Source organism: Rattus norvegicus, chromosome 13 (genome assembly GCF_021556685.1).
Source record: "Rattus norvegicus strain SHRSP/BbbUtx chromosome 13, alternate assembly SHRSP_T2T, whole genome shotgun sequence".
In the NCBI taxonomy this organism is placed as follows: Eukaryota; Metazoa; Chordata; class Mammalia; order Rodentia; family Muridae; genus Rattus; species Rattus norvegicus.
The window spans coordinates 49,018,217-49,035,854 of NC_141546.1; the positions used below are offsets into that span (position 1 = coordinate 49,018,217).

At 48.3% G+C, this 17,638-nt stretch overlaps 1 protein-coding gene across 2 annotated transcripts in view; it reads right to left on the reverse strand.

The window, feature by feature from the left end:
* Positions 1 to 17,638, reverse strand: part of Lgr6 (leucine-rich repeat-containing G protein-coupled receptor 6) — a 119,587-nt gene that overhangs the window by 21,633 nt on the left and 80,316 nt on the right. The window contains exons 6-8 of one of the 2 annotated variants that reach the window (XM_087581361.1): positions 15,922 to 15,993; positions 13,503 to 13,625; positions 1,270 to 1,338 (exon numbers count right to left, since the gene is read on the reverse strand). In XM_087581361.1, the coding sequence (XP_087437487.1) occupies positions 1,270 to 1,338; positions 13,503 to 13,625; positions 15,922 to 15,993 (264 nt within the window). 2 annotated transcript variants of the gene reach the window in all.

Genomic DNA, 17,638 nt, shown 5'->3' on the forward strand with positions numbered 1-17,638 from the left:
GTATGTCTGTATGCTTGTATGTATATATGTACGTATGTTTGTATGTCTATGTGTGTATGTATGTATGTATGTTAGTATATATGTATGTATGATGTATATATTTATACCTAAATGTGTACATTTTTTCTCCAAAAAAACCCAAAAAACAAAACCCATGAAGCTCCTTGTTTCCTTAATTGGATTCTAGAATAGCTGTATATTAGATTCCTGAGGTCACTGAACATACCCCCCATCAAAGTTGGTGTCCCTTCGGTGGTCATTCTCTACCTTAACCACTTCCTGTTAGCTCTGTGCTTTGTACTTCTCCACTGACTAAAACTACTGTCCTCTTCTACCCTTGTTACCCCCTGAATCCCACTCATCCTTTGAGACCAGGCTCAGGTAACCTCAGTCTACAGTGAGCGGTCATTCTGAATTCCCATAACTGTTTTAGCCAATATACTATGCCACCGTTTAAGGCTGGAATTATATGCTGCTTTGACTTGTTCCTACTTTCAGGACGCTTTGTGTTGTGAATGAGGTGAGGGATCCTTTTCAGGGGACCCCATGTCTAGCTTACCATTATTTTGTATTAACACTAAGTACAGCACCCGGTCTAGTGAATATTCAAACAGATAATAAATGTTTGGGAGTGAGATGGCTCAGTAGGTAAAGGTACTTGCTACACAAGCCAGGCAACCTGAGCAACCTACATAAATATAGAAGGAGAGACAAGCTCCATAAAGTTGTCTTCTGTCCTCCACACATGGGCTGTGGGCATGTGCGACACACACACACACACACATACACACACACACACACACTCTCAGGCACACACACTCATGCACACATCATGCACACACTTGTATGCACATGCACACACAATTGAAATAATCATCATAATAGATGCCCATGGAGTTCCAGAGTCAATTTCTCAATCCTTTTAGGGATAGTATTAAAGAGTGACCCTATAAACCAGCCCCCAGTTCTTCTAAGTCTTCTCTAGACATAAACAGTCCAAAGCCAGGTCCAGGCTGCAAGAGGTGGTTCTTGCACATGTGCTCCCAGGCTTAAAGGGCCCAAAGCCATTTATACTGAGCAGACACCCCCAAGAAATGTTCAAAGCCGAGCTACTGAGAGTTCTGACTACTGCTGCCCTGGGAGCTGGGGAAGTGTTTCCAGCTACAGCTTTTACAAGGACCAGTCACAAAAACTATAGGAGGCAACTTGGTGAACGAGCTGGCCTCTGCCCCTGGGAGAAGCACCCGAAAGACCAGCAGAAGATCTTACAATTCCTGCAGCCTGCCCAGGGTCCGGATAGCCACGGGGAACTCCTGCAGCTCATTATAGTTCAAGTCTCTGGAATGAAAAAGCAGGGCAGTCATTAGCTCAGAGGCTTAACGGGGCATGTCAGGGTCCCCGAGACATGGAAACTTGGCTGTAGGGTTGGCCCGGGAGATGGGTTTTCCAATCTGTTGGATCCAGCTGCCAAGGTCTGAAAACACATTTTCTGAATGTTTGTACTCCATTTCTACTCCACAAATCCTTGGGCTTGGAGCTTTCCTGGCACCAGAACTGTTTTGAGTGGGGATATATTTTAGGAGTGCGCATATCTGAATCTGCCTACCTCAGAATAATCTCTAAAAAAAGTTCAGCAAAGTCTATTTTAAGTCTTTGGATTCATGGGATGAGAGAAGAGAGATAAGGAAGTGATCTTTAACATGTTACTAGTCTATTGATTCCAGAGAGTTCTTCAGATTACAGCTATTTAAGCTATGGCCTCTGCTGGTTTGTGTTTGAGACAAAATTCTCCCTGTGTATTTCAGGTGGACTTGAACTTTTGATCTTTCGGCTCTAGACTCCACAGTGTTAGAGTTATGGCTATATGTCAACACATCTGCCAGATTTTTTCCCCTTTGGGTGATGGCATGGGAGACAATCTTTACTTTCTCTTACATTTTCCTGCATTTTCCATTTTTCTTATATACAAGGAACATTTATCACACGTATAATCAGAAGACAATGAAAGAAAGTTTTTAAAGGGGCAGTAAGCCAAGTTGGCCAGAAGACAAGAATACACACAAGCTTTCTAATAAACGTGTACAACTTTTAGCAGTTTGATATCTTTTCTAATTGAATTTCACATACTCAGGCTGTCTTGTGTCCATTACTGTACAGAGAAGTCCGTACCTGTGTGTGAAGATGTTTGTATAACGATACTCATAATAGCATTCTCTTAGGCAATAGAAGCCAACACTGGCTGACCTGTAAGCAATCACAACTTCATCTTTTCCACTCCTTCAAGAGACCTTTTGATTGCACCCTTGGGTAGCAATGGTGGGGTAAAAGGCGGAGAGGAGCAACAGGCTGAGGGCTAATTTTAATTTTCATCAGAACAGACACAGAGCTGCTCTTGACGAGTAGATAAGCCCACAGGCAGACGACACCCACGGAAAGACGAGGTTCTTGAGAGTAACCATGAAGAAGAATGATTGTTTCTGTAGCTCCTTGCTAGCTTGTGTGGCTACCCTTCTTACAATCACCTTCCTTGCTTTCTGAGAAGAGCCTCAGAGGACTTTCGGGAAGTTTCGCTTCGTTGTTGTAATAGGATTCCGTCTCTCAGGGCTGCAACTGTCTTCAGAAGAGACAGCAACTTTCAAGAAATTTACTACCTTTGGCACTCAGTAGCCAATGAATTAACCCATATGTAATGTTCCTAATTTGGTAGGGGGTCTTGATGCCTCTGAAGCCCTGTTTCTGGGGTACACAGTCCCCAGCTTTGGAAGGATGTGGGGGCGTCAGTTTCAGGAATGGCTCTTGACCCTTTTAAGGAGGACCCTAGCCGATGTTTTCAGCCTTTGAAGCCCAACAACTTTAATGGGTGTCCAAGGCCACAGAAGGGGACTATGTGGTGGTCTTTTAATTGCAAAGCAGCTTGTCAGAGTTTTGTCGATAAATATCATGGTAACACAGAGATAATGAGAGGCTCTTCTGCACGGGAGGGTCATTACACTTAATAGGCCACAGGTAGAGCCAGGAACCCAGCCCAGGAGGCCAGAGGAACAGTGACAAGCAGCTGGCAGTCAATGTGCTAGATAATTGTCCCCCTCTGCAGGCATACTATTACCCATTACCCTCAGACTGCCCTGGAGACCTTGTGTAATTACACCAGAAAACCCCTCTGCCCTGCCCCATCCTTTGTAAGCCAGACACTTTGCTCTCCTTTGTAGCACACTTTGATTTGCTCACAGAGCCGTTCCCGCAGGCTGTGTGAGGGCAAGGCTGGGGACAAACGGGGGACAAGATGACTGAAAGCAGAGACTGGAAACAGGATTTTAACTCTGGAGTTCTTGGAGGTCTACCAAGGGCTGCACAAGTCACAGCCCATCAGGTGAGGGGCACGGGAGCAGATGGCAGGGGACAGAGGTAGACATTTTTTTGAATCTTCAACTCCATAAATGTGGATCTTCACATCTCGGTGTTTTGCAGTCAAGCGGCCCCCTTTTAACTGGGTTCAGTTCCTATCGGAACTTTCCATTGCTGCCCAGGAAAAGTTGAATTTTCCATAAGTTCTTCACTCAAAACACTGAATATACCATTGACTCTAAGAAGATGCATTGCAGAGGCCTGGCCTGAGAGTCTTTGGTAGCTCTATATTCCCTCTACCTAGAATATCCTTCCTCAGGTATCTTTATCACTACTTAGTTCACTCAGGTCCCTCCCTAAGATACCCCTCTTCAGAGGGCCTTCTCCCCCAGTGTACTTCAAACAGCACAACCTGTCACCCACGCTGCCTTCACGCTACATTACAATTCGCCTCTACCTCTCTTCCTATCCTAACGTGGCAGCACATAACTGATTCGTCTGCACACCTCAGTGTTTGAAAATCAAGTGTCCCCTTCAAACTTGGTTCAGCTCCTTTCGGAGCTCTCCATTCTTGCCCGAGGGGAATTATATTTTTCATAAGGAATAAAGACGTGTCACTCTGAAGACTTGCCTGGCCTTGTCAGTGGCAGTGACCCATACAAGACAGAAGGAATACAGGGTGACCTGGCCCTAAGTCATAGGAGCCTTGCAGCCTCTGTCTTCACAACCTACCTCACAGCGGCTTGTCAGGAAGCCCAAAGTGGACTCATGAGTGGTGAACTATATGGAGAGGGTGGTCCAGCAGCCAGCGTGAGGCTCCTGATAAGTAGGAGAAGCTATGGTAGACCCCTTAGCCCTCTGTGAGCCTCCAGTGGCTACAGCCTCCTCAGTGAGCCCAGGGATCCCAGCCAAGCCACGAACTCATGAGAAATAATAAGGTGTTACTTTAGGTCACTACGTTTTGGAGTGATTTTTATGACACAAGAGACTGCCTGCTTTCCTCGCCGTCATGGAACTTATTGGCATATGACCTTTCTTTTCCTACTACCCAACCAGAATGAAAGCTCCTTGAACATGAGAATTGTCTGTTTTGAATCTGAAACACCAGAATAATATCCAACACAGAGCAGGACCTCAGCAAGTATGTGCTGAATGGCTAGCTGAGAAGTTCTAAACAAGCTTAGAAGTAATAAAAATATCAATAAATTCATGAGAATTCAGGGTATTGAGAGGCATAGTCTTGGGACTTTTTTTTTAAAGGTGGATGTCAAAATGACACAGGATCATTGGGAGGGACAGTGTCAGGGTTGCCTTGAACCTCAGAGACCATGGGATGTGTTCTGGGTGGCTTTGCTCCCACGGAGCACTTATATAGCTCATTGGACCCAGGTCCAGGCTGCCAAATTGAGTGGTTCCAGTTCTCCTTGGCAGTTTCTGGTCAGGAACTTTGCCAGGACTAAGTAGACAGACACTGGGGAAAGGCATGTGGTAAAAGGCATGAGAACTAGAAGGTTATTTTTACAGAGAAATATAGGAGAAAAAAACTCGTACTAACATCCAAATGAACTCTACAAACTCCATGACAGTGAGGTGGCCACGTTTGGATGTCTACATAGGTTCAGTGACCCGAGAAGTTGCCAAACTCTAGCTTTATTTTGTGCCATGTGGGTGGAATCTGGCTCTCATGTTCAGTAACTGTGTCCTTGCAACCCTCTCTGCACCCAATGAATTCAACTCAATGCAACAGACACGTGTTGCCAAATGTCCCAAAATACACAAAGCATTCTGCTGGGCAGAGTGGGAAACGATGAGGTGGAGAAAAGCACGAGACAAGACGAGCTCCCTCAGTACGATGCTGCAGGTGCTGGACAGCCCACAAAGCATCAGGACTGTCATGCACCTGGAGAGACCACACCTGGAGAGGTCACACCTGAAGAGGTCACACCTGGAGAGACCACAACTGGAGAGGTCACACCTGGAGAGACTACACCTGGAGGATTTTATGGATATGGGACATTTGAACTAGGTTTGAAGGACACAATTCAGAGAATATGAACATGTGGCTTAGCTCTGTTGAAGCAAATGGAAATATTTAGAGGGGAGAGAAGCTCTCCCTCATGAACTGCCACATATTATCCCTACCTTCTGCCACAGGTAGATAGACCAACACTGGCTAAGCACTCAGTATGGTGCGTTGGCTGAATGATCTCCCTCCCTCAACAGTCTAGAAAGTTGGATTCTGTTCCTACAATCATTTTTTTTCCACTAAGGGAAGTGAGAAAGCACAGCTGATGTTCAGTCATCAGTACCTAGCAAGTGATTGGCAGAAATCACTGAATATATGCTCCAATCCCTCCCCTCTTTGCTCTACAACTGCACTGTTCAATACGACAGCCCCAAGCCACGTCTGGCTATTTAATTATAAGTAAATGAGATTTTTTTTAATGTCGGTTTCAGTAGCCACATTTCAAATGTTCTACAGCAGCCTGTGACTCACAGCTATTGCATTAAAAACACAGATCTAGAACACTCCTATCATTGAGGGAAATTCTATTAGATGGCCTGACAGAAGGAATATCTAAAATATAGCTAGAGTATATTTCCCAGCCTCCCTCTCAATTGATGTGGCTACATGACCATATTCCCCCCTCCCCAAGAAGTTAGGTAAACATTTATTTGCATTTCTATCCCTGACTTTTATAAAATATCTCGCTTTCCTCTTCCACGGTTAGTCTACCTTTCTTCCAGCTAAATGCTGCAGGGATGGCAAGAACCCAGGGTCCTGTGTGACCCTATGAAGGAAATGTCACATGGCAAAAAGAAATATTCTCCTGGAACTGCTACATAATCCAGGACTTTAACTATCTGTGTATGCCTCGCAGACAGTGAAAGGGCACATAGTAAATAAACACACCTCTTTGTCTATGTACCCCAGCAATGTAGCCTGTCTTAATGAATTCTCAGGATTGCAGTCAGGATTTGAACCCTGGTGGCTAGAGTGTGGAGCCTACACTCCTAACTGCTACACATCTGCCAGAAAGTTCTTTTTAAAATGCAGAGCTGACCCGATGTCTCAGCTACACTGAAAACTCTAAAACGGCTTTCAGAAAAAAAAAAAAAAACCAAAGTCCATATTCCTCAGCGGGCTCCCATGCCCTCGATCAAATCCTTTGCTCTATCTGCATCTCAACCCTGAGTGTATTTCCTCATTTCTTGGTGTTGCCTGGGCCGCTTTCCCCTGGAATGCCCTTTCCCCACACCCTCAGCTGTTGAAGTACTAGTCATCCTTTGAAATTGCATCCAAATATACCATGGGCTCTACCTCTTCCCTACACTTAGAATCACACACCCTCTCAGTAGTTTTCTGACGCTTTCTTAGTCGGCGTGCAGGACAGCCATCGCTGATGCCGGTGCCTTGGTAATAACAGTAATTACCGTGTAAGGGTTATGTTTCTTGGAGGTTTGCGTATGTTAATCCAGTCGATTCCCACCGTTCCCTTTGAGGTAGGCACTGTGTGGAGACAGGAAACTGAGCACAGAGACAGGCAGGCATTTGGCAAGAGCTCTTCAGCAGGAACAGCTGGGACTGAAGCCCCCGGCAGGCCGCTGAGAGCACAGTGAGGTTATGTGCGTATATGTTCTCCCACCCCTGGGGAGGCAGGGAGCTCCCAGGTGCTATGTTGGATCCCCTGCGGTCCAGCACAGGGCTACACATGTGAATATCCATTGTCAAAGATTATCAGTCATGCCATTGCGCAAGACCACGTGGGGGGAAGCCCTTTCGCCTTTGTGACTGGCGGTTTCAGGGCGGCATCTCAGTCTTTTGGGAATCTACTCTTAGAAACCACAGCTTAGTCTGATACTTATGATGCTCTATGCTTCTGACAGGAAACTCATCCGTGGGCCTATGGTTTTTTAGTCCGTTATCTTTAATAGTCCCTAGAATCATCCAGAAGCCCAAGAAGCATTCGCTGTTCTGTTTGCCTCTCTCAGGAGCCAGAAGCAGATGGGGAAGGACTAAGGTTAAAGAGAACCCATCCCCACCTCCAACTGGAGCTCAGTCTGGAAAGCTGCGGTTGTTCGTGCCTAATCTTTGCCTTCATCTGCTTAGTAGTTTCCAGCCAAACCCAATCAAACCGATGGCAAGCAGTCGGTCGGAACGTTTGAGAAGGCTGCCCAAGTCCCAAGCTGCTTCAGGATTCCCAACTCTACCCTTCTATCTGGGTACGCCGAGTGTCCAGTCCCTGAGATCTCTGGGGACCCTTGCTGTGGAGCAGTGGGCACCGCTGGTAGGATTTCATACATCTTTTTATTGACGAGGAAACTGGGGTTTGGAGAGAAGAGGTAAGTTGCTGGGAGGCAGACCTTGAACTCAGGCCTTTTGGCCACTTTCTCAACCACCCAGAGTTGCTTCCTGGAAAGACCATGAACAGCAGGGCTCAAGGAGAAGGGGAAGATGGACTGTGGGAGGGAAGGTTCTATAGGATTTCCTCTAGGTGTTTATAACCACTTGCAGCCAAATGATTATTATGTAGAGGCCATGTTTGTGGCTTATCCGTGTGAGCGTAGGAAGTTCTTGGGCTTCCATTAACCAACAAGATCCCACTGATCAAGTTGCTTGATTTCCTCAGTGTACTTCTTTACCTGAAGTTGAGGACACCCATTGCAGAACATGGCTCTATTCCCCTGGTCCAGAGACTAGCACAGAGTAGCTGATCAAAGAGCGCCAACGCCTTTTGAGTCCTCCTTTCCTAGACTCCACATACCGGGCAAACACTTTCTTCACCACACGCTACGACTGTAGGTATACAAGTTGCTCTGTCTACTCCTCATAGCAATTAAGAAAGATGAATTACATTAATTGGGTTCCCACTTACACTTTATTATCAAGACTAATATTTATGTTTATTACCAGATCTCAGATAAGGGCACAAGGGGGTATGTAGATGAGCCTGACTCCACGGTATGAGACACAGTGCACGGCCATTTCAGATAGATTATAAACTCTGAGCCGCTTTGTCTCCCGGGTTCTGGAATTAGGCAAGCAAGCACAGTGAGTGCATGTCTTAACTGCTCTCCCTACACTGCGGAGGGAGCACCTGTCTTTAATCTTACTGCACGTGCATGGCGCGGATGACTGCAGAGCCAGGAACCAACACTTTATGACTAATAGCATTGTTTTACCTTCTAAACAGCCTACATAAAAGGCCACCCATTAATAACTGCAGCAATTAGTAAAATTGTCATCGGTTTCTATTGAGAGACATAGACACGCCCTCCTTCCGCCTACACGCTCTTCCTTGTCAGCGCACATTCGGAATGGCAGGCCGATTTTAACAACAGGAGCTGGGCTCTCATACTGAGATTTCTTGTTTTCCTGATCCAGTGGAACACCTGGGATTGCAGAAGCCTAGGCTTGGAAAGGAGATAAAAGGTAATATTCTAAACAGCCTCCACGGCAGGAATCAACTCCAAGATTCTGGTCAGACAGGGAGCCGGTTTTTGCTTAGACCGTCCCCAGCGGTAGGGACACTCTCTGAGTTTGCTAACTGCCCAGTGGAGCCACGGTGGGGCTGTTCTATACACTGACTGAAGCTACCTTACCCTGAGCCAAAACGCTACCTCCTCACCTCCCTTGGTTCTTTTTTTTTTTTTTTTTTTTTTTTTTTGGTTCTTTTTTTCGGAGCTGGGGACCGAACCCAGGGCCTTGCGCTTCCTAGGCAAGCCCTCTACCACTGAGCTAAATCCCCAACCCCCTCCCTTGGTTCTTACTTCTGGCTGGAAGCCATGTGTAGAGTATCTAACAAGGGGAACATCACACCATACCCAAGGCTTCTCCCTGGCTCTTTGAATCACGTTTTGTAGACACCTCATATCTCTCACCCGGGAAAGCCCTTGTTGCTCTGAAGATGTGACACCCAGAACAGGATCTAACTTTCTGGTTTTGATCAGATCCCTGAGACGACCTTTGCTCCCAGGGTCCTGTCAATGTAGATCGCCTGGAGGCTGTAAATAGGCCTGATCTCAACAGAGTGTGCAGGTTGAGGGACCATTGCAATGAGCAAGGCCCACATCCATCTGTGGTAGGGAGCTACTGGGCTATAAAGACTACCTAGGGGACACTTACGTCTGATGTTCAGGGATGGGGTCTGGGCTGGAGTTCTGGGTGGATGCACAGTGTTAAAAGCCAGACCAAACTCTGTGTAGCATCACCACAGAGTGAGCCCCTGGGTATGATATTGTTAAGGACTTGGAATCTTGAGGAACGAGATGTGAGTAGTACGTTAATGATCAATTTAAAGGGGCTCAAGATTTCTGGGGTAAAATCCTTTAGTGTCAGTGATGTCTTCCTCTTTCCACGGAGCCTGCAATGGGTTCTGGCGCATAAGAGAAGCTCGGTGTTTGTGGGATGACTGAGTATAAGGCACCAAAAGCAAAGGGAGTGGGGATAATTGATTCTTTCCAGCTCTTCGTTCCTACAGATATGCAAAGGCCAGTTTCCTCTCCATCGGCATCTATTAAAGATCCCTGGCGGAGCCCTCCTTCCCTAACCTCCCTTCCTTCTCCATTCCAGACTAGCTGCCTGGGGTTCCTGGGAGAGTGAGGGGTCGAGTGGAAGTTTTTGCTCTGTTGCCAACAGGGAGGAAGGGGCGGCAGTGACAGGAGGCGACCTTGGCTACCCCCAACAACAGGGCGATGGGAAAGAGAATGTTGTGCTGGGAAGAACTATTAATAACCCGTCATGGTCACAGAACGCAAGACAAACTCATTGGGCAGCTCAATTTTCTGCCTGTTAAAAGTCATTAGTGGTTCTGTGGGGGAAGCCAGAAAAAAAAAAGTTTTATATGGAACAATAAATTCCTCTATAAGCCACAGAAGCCCACAAATTTGCAGCTAATAAACCCACAAGTGTAAGGTGATTAAGAATGTGGGGGCAAGGAGTTCCTTGATACCTGCCTCCAGAGGCATTGTGGTCTGAGGAGCTGACATGGGGCCAAGGGCAGGGAAGCCTGAGTTCTGGTCCTGCCTCTTAGCTAACTGAGTGGCCTTAGATAGGTCATCAACTCTCGGCCTTGGCCTGTCCATTTGGAACAAGAGGATGCGCAGTTCCTGCCTGTCTTCCTCAACAAGTGTGGAGCTGGGGTGTGTGTGTGTGTGTGTGTGTGTGTGTGTGTGTGTGTGTGTGTGTGTGTCAAGAAATGAGATGAATGGAGAACTAGTTTTCCTAAAGGTAAGAAGTTAATGTTAGAACAGAGACAGGCTGGGGCATGGTGGCTCACATCTGCTGGCCCAGCACTCTGGGAGACTGAGGCCAGAAGAGGACTGTTGTGAATCTGAAGTCAGCTTAGACCACAGAGACAGACCCTGTCTTAAGACGGGAAGAGCAGAAACTAGCAAAAATGGGCTAACAGACTTGAGATATGAAACCAGAAAAGAGCGAGTTGTGTGGAGAGGCAAGGTTATCAGGCTGGGTCCTAAATCCAATGATATAGAATTATTTTTAAAGATGTATTTATTTATGTATATGAGTACACTGTCACTGTCTTCACACACACCAGAAGAGAGGGCATCAGATCCCACTACAGATGGTTGTGAGCCACCATGTGGTTGCTGGGAATTGAACTCAGGACCTCTGGAAGAGCAGCCAGTGCTCTTAACCCCTGAGCCATCTCTCCAGCCAATGGTAAGAGGTTTATGAGAAGGCACAAAGTTTTGTGAGGATGGAGGCATGACTGGAGGACATGTCTCTAAGCCAAGGATTGCCAGCAGCCATCGGATGTGAGGGGGTACAGGGTTCAGGGTTAGCCAGCCTCAAATCCTATAGAAGTAACCAGTCCTGCCAACCCCTTGGTTTTGAACTTCTGACCTCCAGAGCTGTGGAAGAATAAATTGCTGTTCCATTAAGCCACCAAGTTTGTGGTAGTTTGTCATGGCAGCCACAGGAAACTAATATAGTAGTCACGTCCTGAGTGCCTGAGAGTTCTGATTCATTGGAGTGATGAGTCACAGCAGGGAGCGCTGTAAAATGACACCTCTGGGCTGCACCCTCTCGGCCAGGCCGCCTTCAGACCAGCCAACACCGAGTGGTGAGTCCGAAAGGCAAGGCCAGCGTAAGTTGAGCACCTATGGTACGCCAAAGCACTGCACGGAGTCCCCACCTTCAATTCGACCTTTGCAATGTCCTTGAGTTGTCAAATACTGGCCTCCTTTCCTATTTGCGACAGCTGAAGCTTTCGAGAGGTCACGTGACTTGAACGTGCCACATGCTGGTGGCGGTGTCAGGATTTGAATCCAAGTCTGCTGATTCAAGTCTAATCCTTGATCTCCTCTGGAATGCCCCAAGTCCTGGAAGAACCCTGGTGGAAATCCACCTGATGTTCTGTTCCAGATGAAAGGTTGACGGTCAGCCCAGCACTGGGGAGTGACCAGACATTTTCAGGGCCAATTCCAAGCGAGTTGAGAGTGAAACTTGTTGACCATTTGTGGTTTCAATGATAAAGAGACTGGAGTACATTCTCTAGCCACAGCTACTGTTGAAGTAAGAGCGTCCTTTGGATGCACCACAGGGATGGCAGTTGACGAGGAATGCGCAATTTTGGACTTTAAGGTGGAATTCTATAAAGTCTTACCCTGTCCGTTGCATTCACAGCCCCATGCTGAAGGCTGATCCTGATTAGAGAGGGAGCTGAGCCAGGAGGCTTCTGTTCTCACTCAGGCCCAGGCCCTCTTCCAGAGGGGAACGTCCAGCCAGCTCGGGCTCCAACTTGGGCCAGACTTAACAAGGTCATGACAAGGCCCAGAGATCATTGCCTGGACTTGAGGAAAGGAGCTGTTGTTTTTTAGAGGTTCCTGAACCCACCCTCACTCTGGGTTCTGCTAAGACGTAGGCATCAAATTCTCAGACATGGGCCCTTCAGGATGGAACCAGGGTTCCCTGGCCACCTCTATTTTAGTTAAGTATATAGTTGGGAATTTGAATCCTGTTGGTTTTCAGTCTGGCATAACTGCCTGTGTTTCTCAAACTTGAAATTCCAGTGATTGACCAAGGTACGTTGGCACCTGGTTTCATGGAGAATTTTCCTGGAACTTTTTCTTTTCCAATCTAGATTTCCTTTTTTACCTCAACCTATATACCTAAAGTCCTGGAACTGACTTGAGGGTCTAACGTGGAAAGAGGACAGGCTGCTTTAGAGACGCATAGTTAGACCATCTCTGCTTCTGATTTCCCTGAAGTGGTGGTCATTCACCCTGGGAGATCAAAGGCTTGTGGGTGCAGGACTGAGCAAGTCTGGTCTGCCTAAAGCTAAGGCTTCTTGGCAATGGTTGGAGTGGTGACGACCACACTGTGAGAAACATCCACTCTGGCAGTGCCAAACTCTTCAGACTGCAGCAAGGTTTGTTCTTAAGAGCTGTGTCATTTTGCCCATCAGCAGAGGCCATTTCAGAGCCCCACCCGACACTCTGTCCAAAGCTTCTTTAGAATAAAGGTTGTGTGGCCTTGTATGGCCTCTTTCTGTTTTGATTGAGACAGTCTCATGTAGCACAGGCTAGCCTTGAACTCCTGAGCTTCCTGCCTCTTACCTTCTGGGTGCTGAGATTACAAGCATGTGCATCCATCTAGGGTAGCCTCTGGCTCCCAGAAGTGAGAACATGTACTTTTGCTGGGCCAGCAGCAGAACTGGCATCCTGGTCACCGTCACCAAGAACCCGAGAGAAGCTGGGTTACACAGATACATTTTGCGGGGCATATTTCTGCTGTGATGGTTTGAGAATGGTGGTCAAGGTGGAAAGAGGGTGGCAGAGGACGTGAGCTACGATGTGTGTGTGCTGCATGTGCCTAGTCTGCGAGCCTGTGTGGCCACGCATGTACGTGCCCGCACCTGGCCCCTCCTCCCAGGTGGCGGGCGAAGCTGGGGGCTGCTCTCCCTCTGAAGAGAAGGCTGCAGAAGAGCCAAACCACAGCTTGAGCCAAACCACAGCCTCGGCTGTGGGGGTTTGATCTTCCCTCCGCTGCCAGAGATGAGAGAGGTCTAAGTGGCAGAGATTTACAGGGCCCGAGGGAGAAGTACCCTTCCAGCAAGAAGTACACATGAAAGCTCCGGAGGAATAACCAAGGCTGCTGAGTACGCCAATTATGCAACAATTAAAAGACTTGCCTATCATTTCTTTCCCCTTTCATTCTCCCAGCCGCTCCTCCTCCTCCTCCACATCTGCCTTCCCCTGCAGGCTCCCCAAGAAAACACTCTGGGGAACAGAAGAGAAAGAACACATTCCCCCCCCTTTTAATTGGAGATCAAAAGTTGGAAGAAGAGCTTGCTTTTCAAGGGTGGGGAGGAAATGGGGCGTCATGGAGATGAAGCCTCATACAAAGGGCTGAGGAAGAAAACAGGAGAGAAGGGGAGGGTCCTAGATATCTGCCAGACTCCGTAACAACTTCATACGACCTGGTGACATTATGTTATAGGTTAGAAAATGAAGGCTCTGTCGTAGGCAAATGGCTGAGCTCAGCCAGCTGGGAGAGCCGGCAGTGAGGGCTCCAGGCTGCTTGGTGCCAAGGGAATGACCACTGGGCTTTTCTGCCTCCACACTGTAGAGGTTGGAGGACTTTTCCTTGTCTCTTGGTCTTGGCTTTTCCATCTGTAAAGTGGGCACAGCCCGGGGGCCTTGTGTGTTGAGGCCAAGGTAGATGAAAGAGACAGTGGGTGCTTGGCAGCGGCAGGGCTGCTCTATAACTCAGCCAGCAGCGGCTGAGCCAGATGCCCCGCACAGCCAGACAGTGGCTAATTGAGAAAGAGCTAGGCAGTGTGCCCCAAAAGTGAAGAAACAGCTACTTGTTGGCTTTTTTGAGGTGCCAACCCACACTTGGTATCTGTGCCCCAAACCTCACCTGACTTCCCGGCAAAGCTAAACAGCTCCACATTCCAGGGCGGATGGCTGTGCTCTCCCTCCTGCCCCACTGTTAAATGCAACCCCAGCACCACCCAGGAGCTGGGCTTCTCTGGGGAGGCTCGAGAAACCCAGCACACAGTAGGTTCATTCGATCCACACTGGGTCAGGTGATAGGATAATGAGGCACTCTCCTAAGGACTCCTATTTTCTCATTAACACTCTGACCTGCTCTGGGCACAGTTGGGAGGTCACCCTGGCAGAACCATCCCTTTGGGAAGAACTACACAGCACTCCTGGAAATGAACTTTCTCTTATGAAGATTTAGCAGGCTAGACTGGCCTGTTCTAACTATCTAGTCATCAGTCACAGCTATGGAGGAGGAGCGGACGATAGTCTAAGGCTTGCACAGTAGTAGGAACAGATGGGAATGTTCCTAAACCCAGACTGGGGCATGCTGCCCCGACACTGTGCTCCTTCCTACACAGTTAGTCAAAGGGTCTGGATTCCAGGAGAGCTGAGCCCAGCGCTGCCATTTCTCCTGCTATGTACCAAGCACAAGAGAGCAGCCATGTTCCTAGGAATCATACCCACAGGGAATAAGATGTGACTGACCTAGGTCTGAGTCTCTCATCTGTTTCCCCATACAACCACAGATTCCATAGCCCAGGCCTCTTGGGGTAGACTTTACGGAAGTGATTTTTCCCAACATGTTGCTTCCACATCACAGCCTGTCTTCCAGAATTTTAGCCTCAGTCGTCTTGGATTCCTAAGACTCCCATCACCTCAAGAGCAAGTGTGGGAGGAGGGGCTAGAAAATGGGGGCCTTGCTTATAACTGGAGAAGGAGACTTAAGAGGAGCTGTGATCAGCTCCTGATCTCATGAGACTTTCCCCACCCACCCTTGCCGGCTTATACACTTGTGGTGACCTGGGGCCCTTCTGTCCCAGAGCTTCCAACCCCATGTCCAGCACCAGGTGGCTGTGGCAACCAGTTCCCCCCGGGGAGCTCAAGGCCCCAGCTGGCATGACTAGTCACTCTTGCAGAGCCTGGCTGATTGTTTGCGCAGTGGGGCCCACTCAGCCCACTCTGCAGGGGCTGGCGGGCCTCCAGAGGAAGTGATGGGAGGGCTTGGGTGCGTTCTGACCTTAGCTGAATTCCTGAACGGTGGTGTGTGAATAATATGGCTTTTTAAGAGCCAACAGCCTGGATGCTTTCTAGAGGCAGGCTGTGGTGCTGAGTGGGCCATTTCCCCATTAATCATTTAGCTAGTTAGATCAGCTGGCAAACAGTCCTGACATTATTCTGTGGTATTCCTCTCCCTTCTGTCAGCAGCCATCAAAACTGCCATCAGGTCAGCCTCAGCCCACCCCCCAAATCTTCTGGTCTCCAAGCGCCATGTCCCAGTTCCTCTGCCTTGTCAGCTGTCTCATTCCATGCTTTGTTTGATGTCTCTGCTGGCAGGGGCCCCTGTACTACTTCCTGGGCAACCCCGAACCACCACAGAGCACCTTGTACCCCCCTGAAGGGAGAAGGAAATTTTCCTGAGTGACAGACATCTCAGAGAAGAATCCCAGGATGGACACATGGGTGACAAGGGCCGGATCAGACCCTGCTGGCCTTTCCTAAGCCCACACCCAGACTGTAGTCACCGAGCAGACTAGGACTTAAACAACCTCTCCCACTCACAGTGTCTCCAGATTGTGCAGCCCCTCGAAGCTGTGGGTCCCCACATGCTGGATGCGGTTGTTATGTAGATGCCTGTGTGGGAAGGAGAGACACGTCAGAATGTGTGGCACAACCTCAGGGCCAGGGCAGACAGCGTACGCAGCAGCAAAATGGAGGCGAAGCACCAATAGAACAACCCCAGTGGTCCAACCTCTTTTCTCCAGGGACAAGCAAATCAGCCAAGACCCATTTCTGAAGCCGCAATTGCCAAGACAGCATTGACCACAGGCGGTGTACCTTATTGCCTTCCTAGTGAAAGCACCGGGAAGAGGAAAGCCCCACCAAGGCTCCAGCAAGCTCTGACTAAGCACTGGGAGAGAGACCTGATGTCATAGGGGTTCACATCTGAGGCTTCTTCCCTGACCCTGCTCTGGAGAACTCAGCCAGCCTGACTCAGTGGCCAGACGTTCTTAGAGGAGCCAACAGCCAACCACGGCAGACAACATATAATTAAAGGCTAAGCTTTGTTACAACGGGGAGAGAGCTGTGGTCATGCTGATAGAACTGGGAGGTTGGTGAGCTGAGGCAGCAAGCAAGGCCTCTTAGAGGAGAGGTGGCCATCCTCAGCAGGGCCTTGACAGGCAATGCGCTTGACTGAAGGGGAGGGATTCCAGGCACGGGTGGGTGTCAGGAAGATGCCTGGGCCATCTGGCAGTGCAGAGAGGAGTTTGGGAGAGATTCCCAAGGAAAACAGTTCACTGAAGGTAAGACAAAATTGCCTCCTGCCTGCTTGTAATTGAGCAAAAATAACCAGACCAAACTCCACTCCACCTGAAGTCTCTCACAAGGAGCGAAAGTCAGACAAGGCACCCAGCCTTCTGTAGCTACACTGTAGAGCCTGTGGCCAAGCAAACAGTTTGGAGGTCTTCAAAAGTCTTTGTGTCAGAGAACAATCTGGTGAGAAAACAAACTCTGAGACTCGACCCCCCCACACACACACAAACCCCATGTAAATATTCTTGTTTTCTTCTGTACTCTCCTGTCCAAGAGGAACAGGCAAAAGAGAGGGTAAACCAGAAGCTTCAGGCTAATCATGGAGGAGGGAGCTAGAGGTCTGTGAGGCCCAGGGCCACCCATGGACAGAGGGACTTGAACTCTATACTTCATACGATGTGGCAGAGGAGCAGCCCAGGTGGCCTCCCCAAGACTGGCCACCACCTCAGAGCATCTCCCACCCACCTCACCAGGCTACAGATGGGACAGAAGTGACTTCTATGGACTTAACCCACACACTACAGCTTGGAGGGATCAACCACAGAGCCTGGAGGTGATGTGTTGGAACAGAGCTTCCCAAGGGTGCCCCCCAAAAGAAACCACAGGTCAACGAAGGACGAAGAGGATTATAAGGAACAGCGAAGTTCTAAGTCTCGAAGAAAGTACAATTAATGCTGGGCATGGTAGCAAAAACCTGTAATCCCAGCACTTTGGAAGGAGAGGCAGGAGGATAAGGAGTTCAGAGTTACTCTTGGCTACATAAGTGAGTTGGAGGATAGCCTGGACTAACTGAGACCCTTCCTCCAAAAAAAATTACAATTAATGAATGAGGGATAGAAGGAAACTGATCAGTTACCTTCTGCTACAAAACAATCTAAATGACATTTCAAAGAAGAAAAAAATAAGTGAAAAATTACATTGTAGGTTAAGGTAGTAAAACTGAGGCCCCAAACATCGGGTCTTT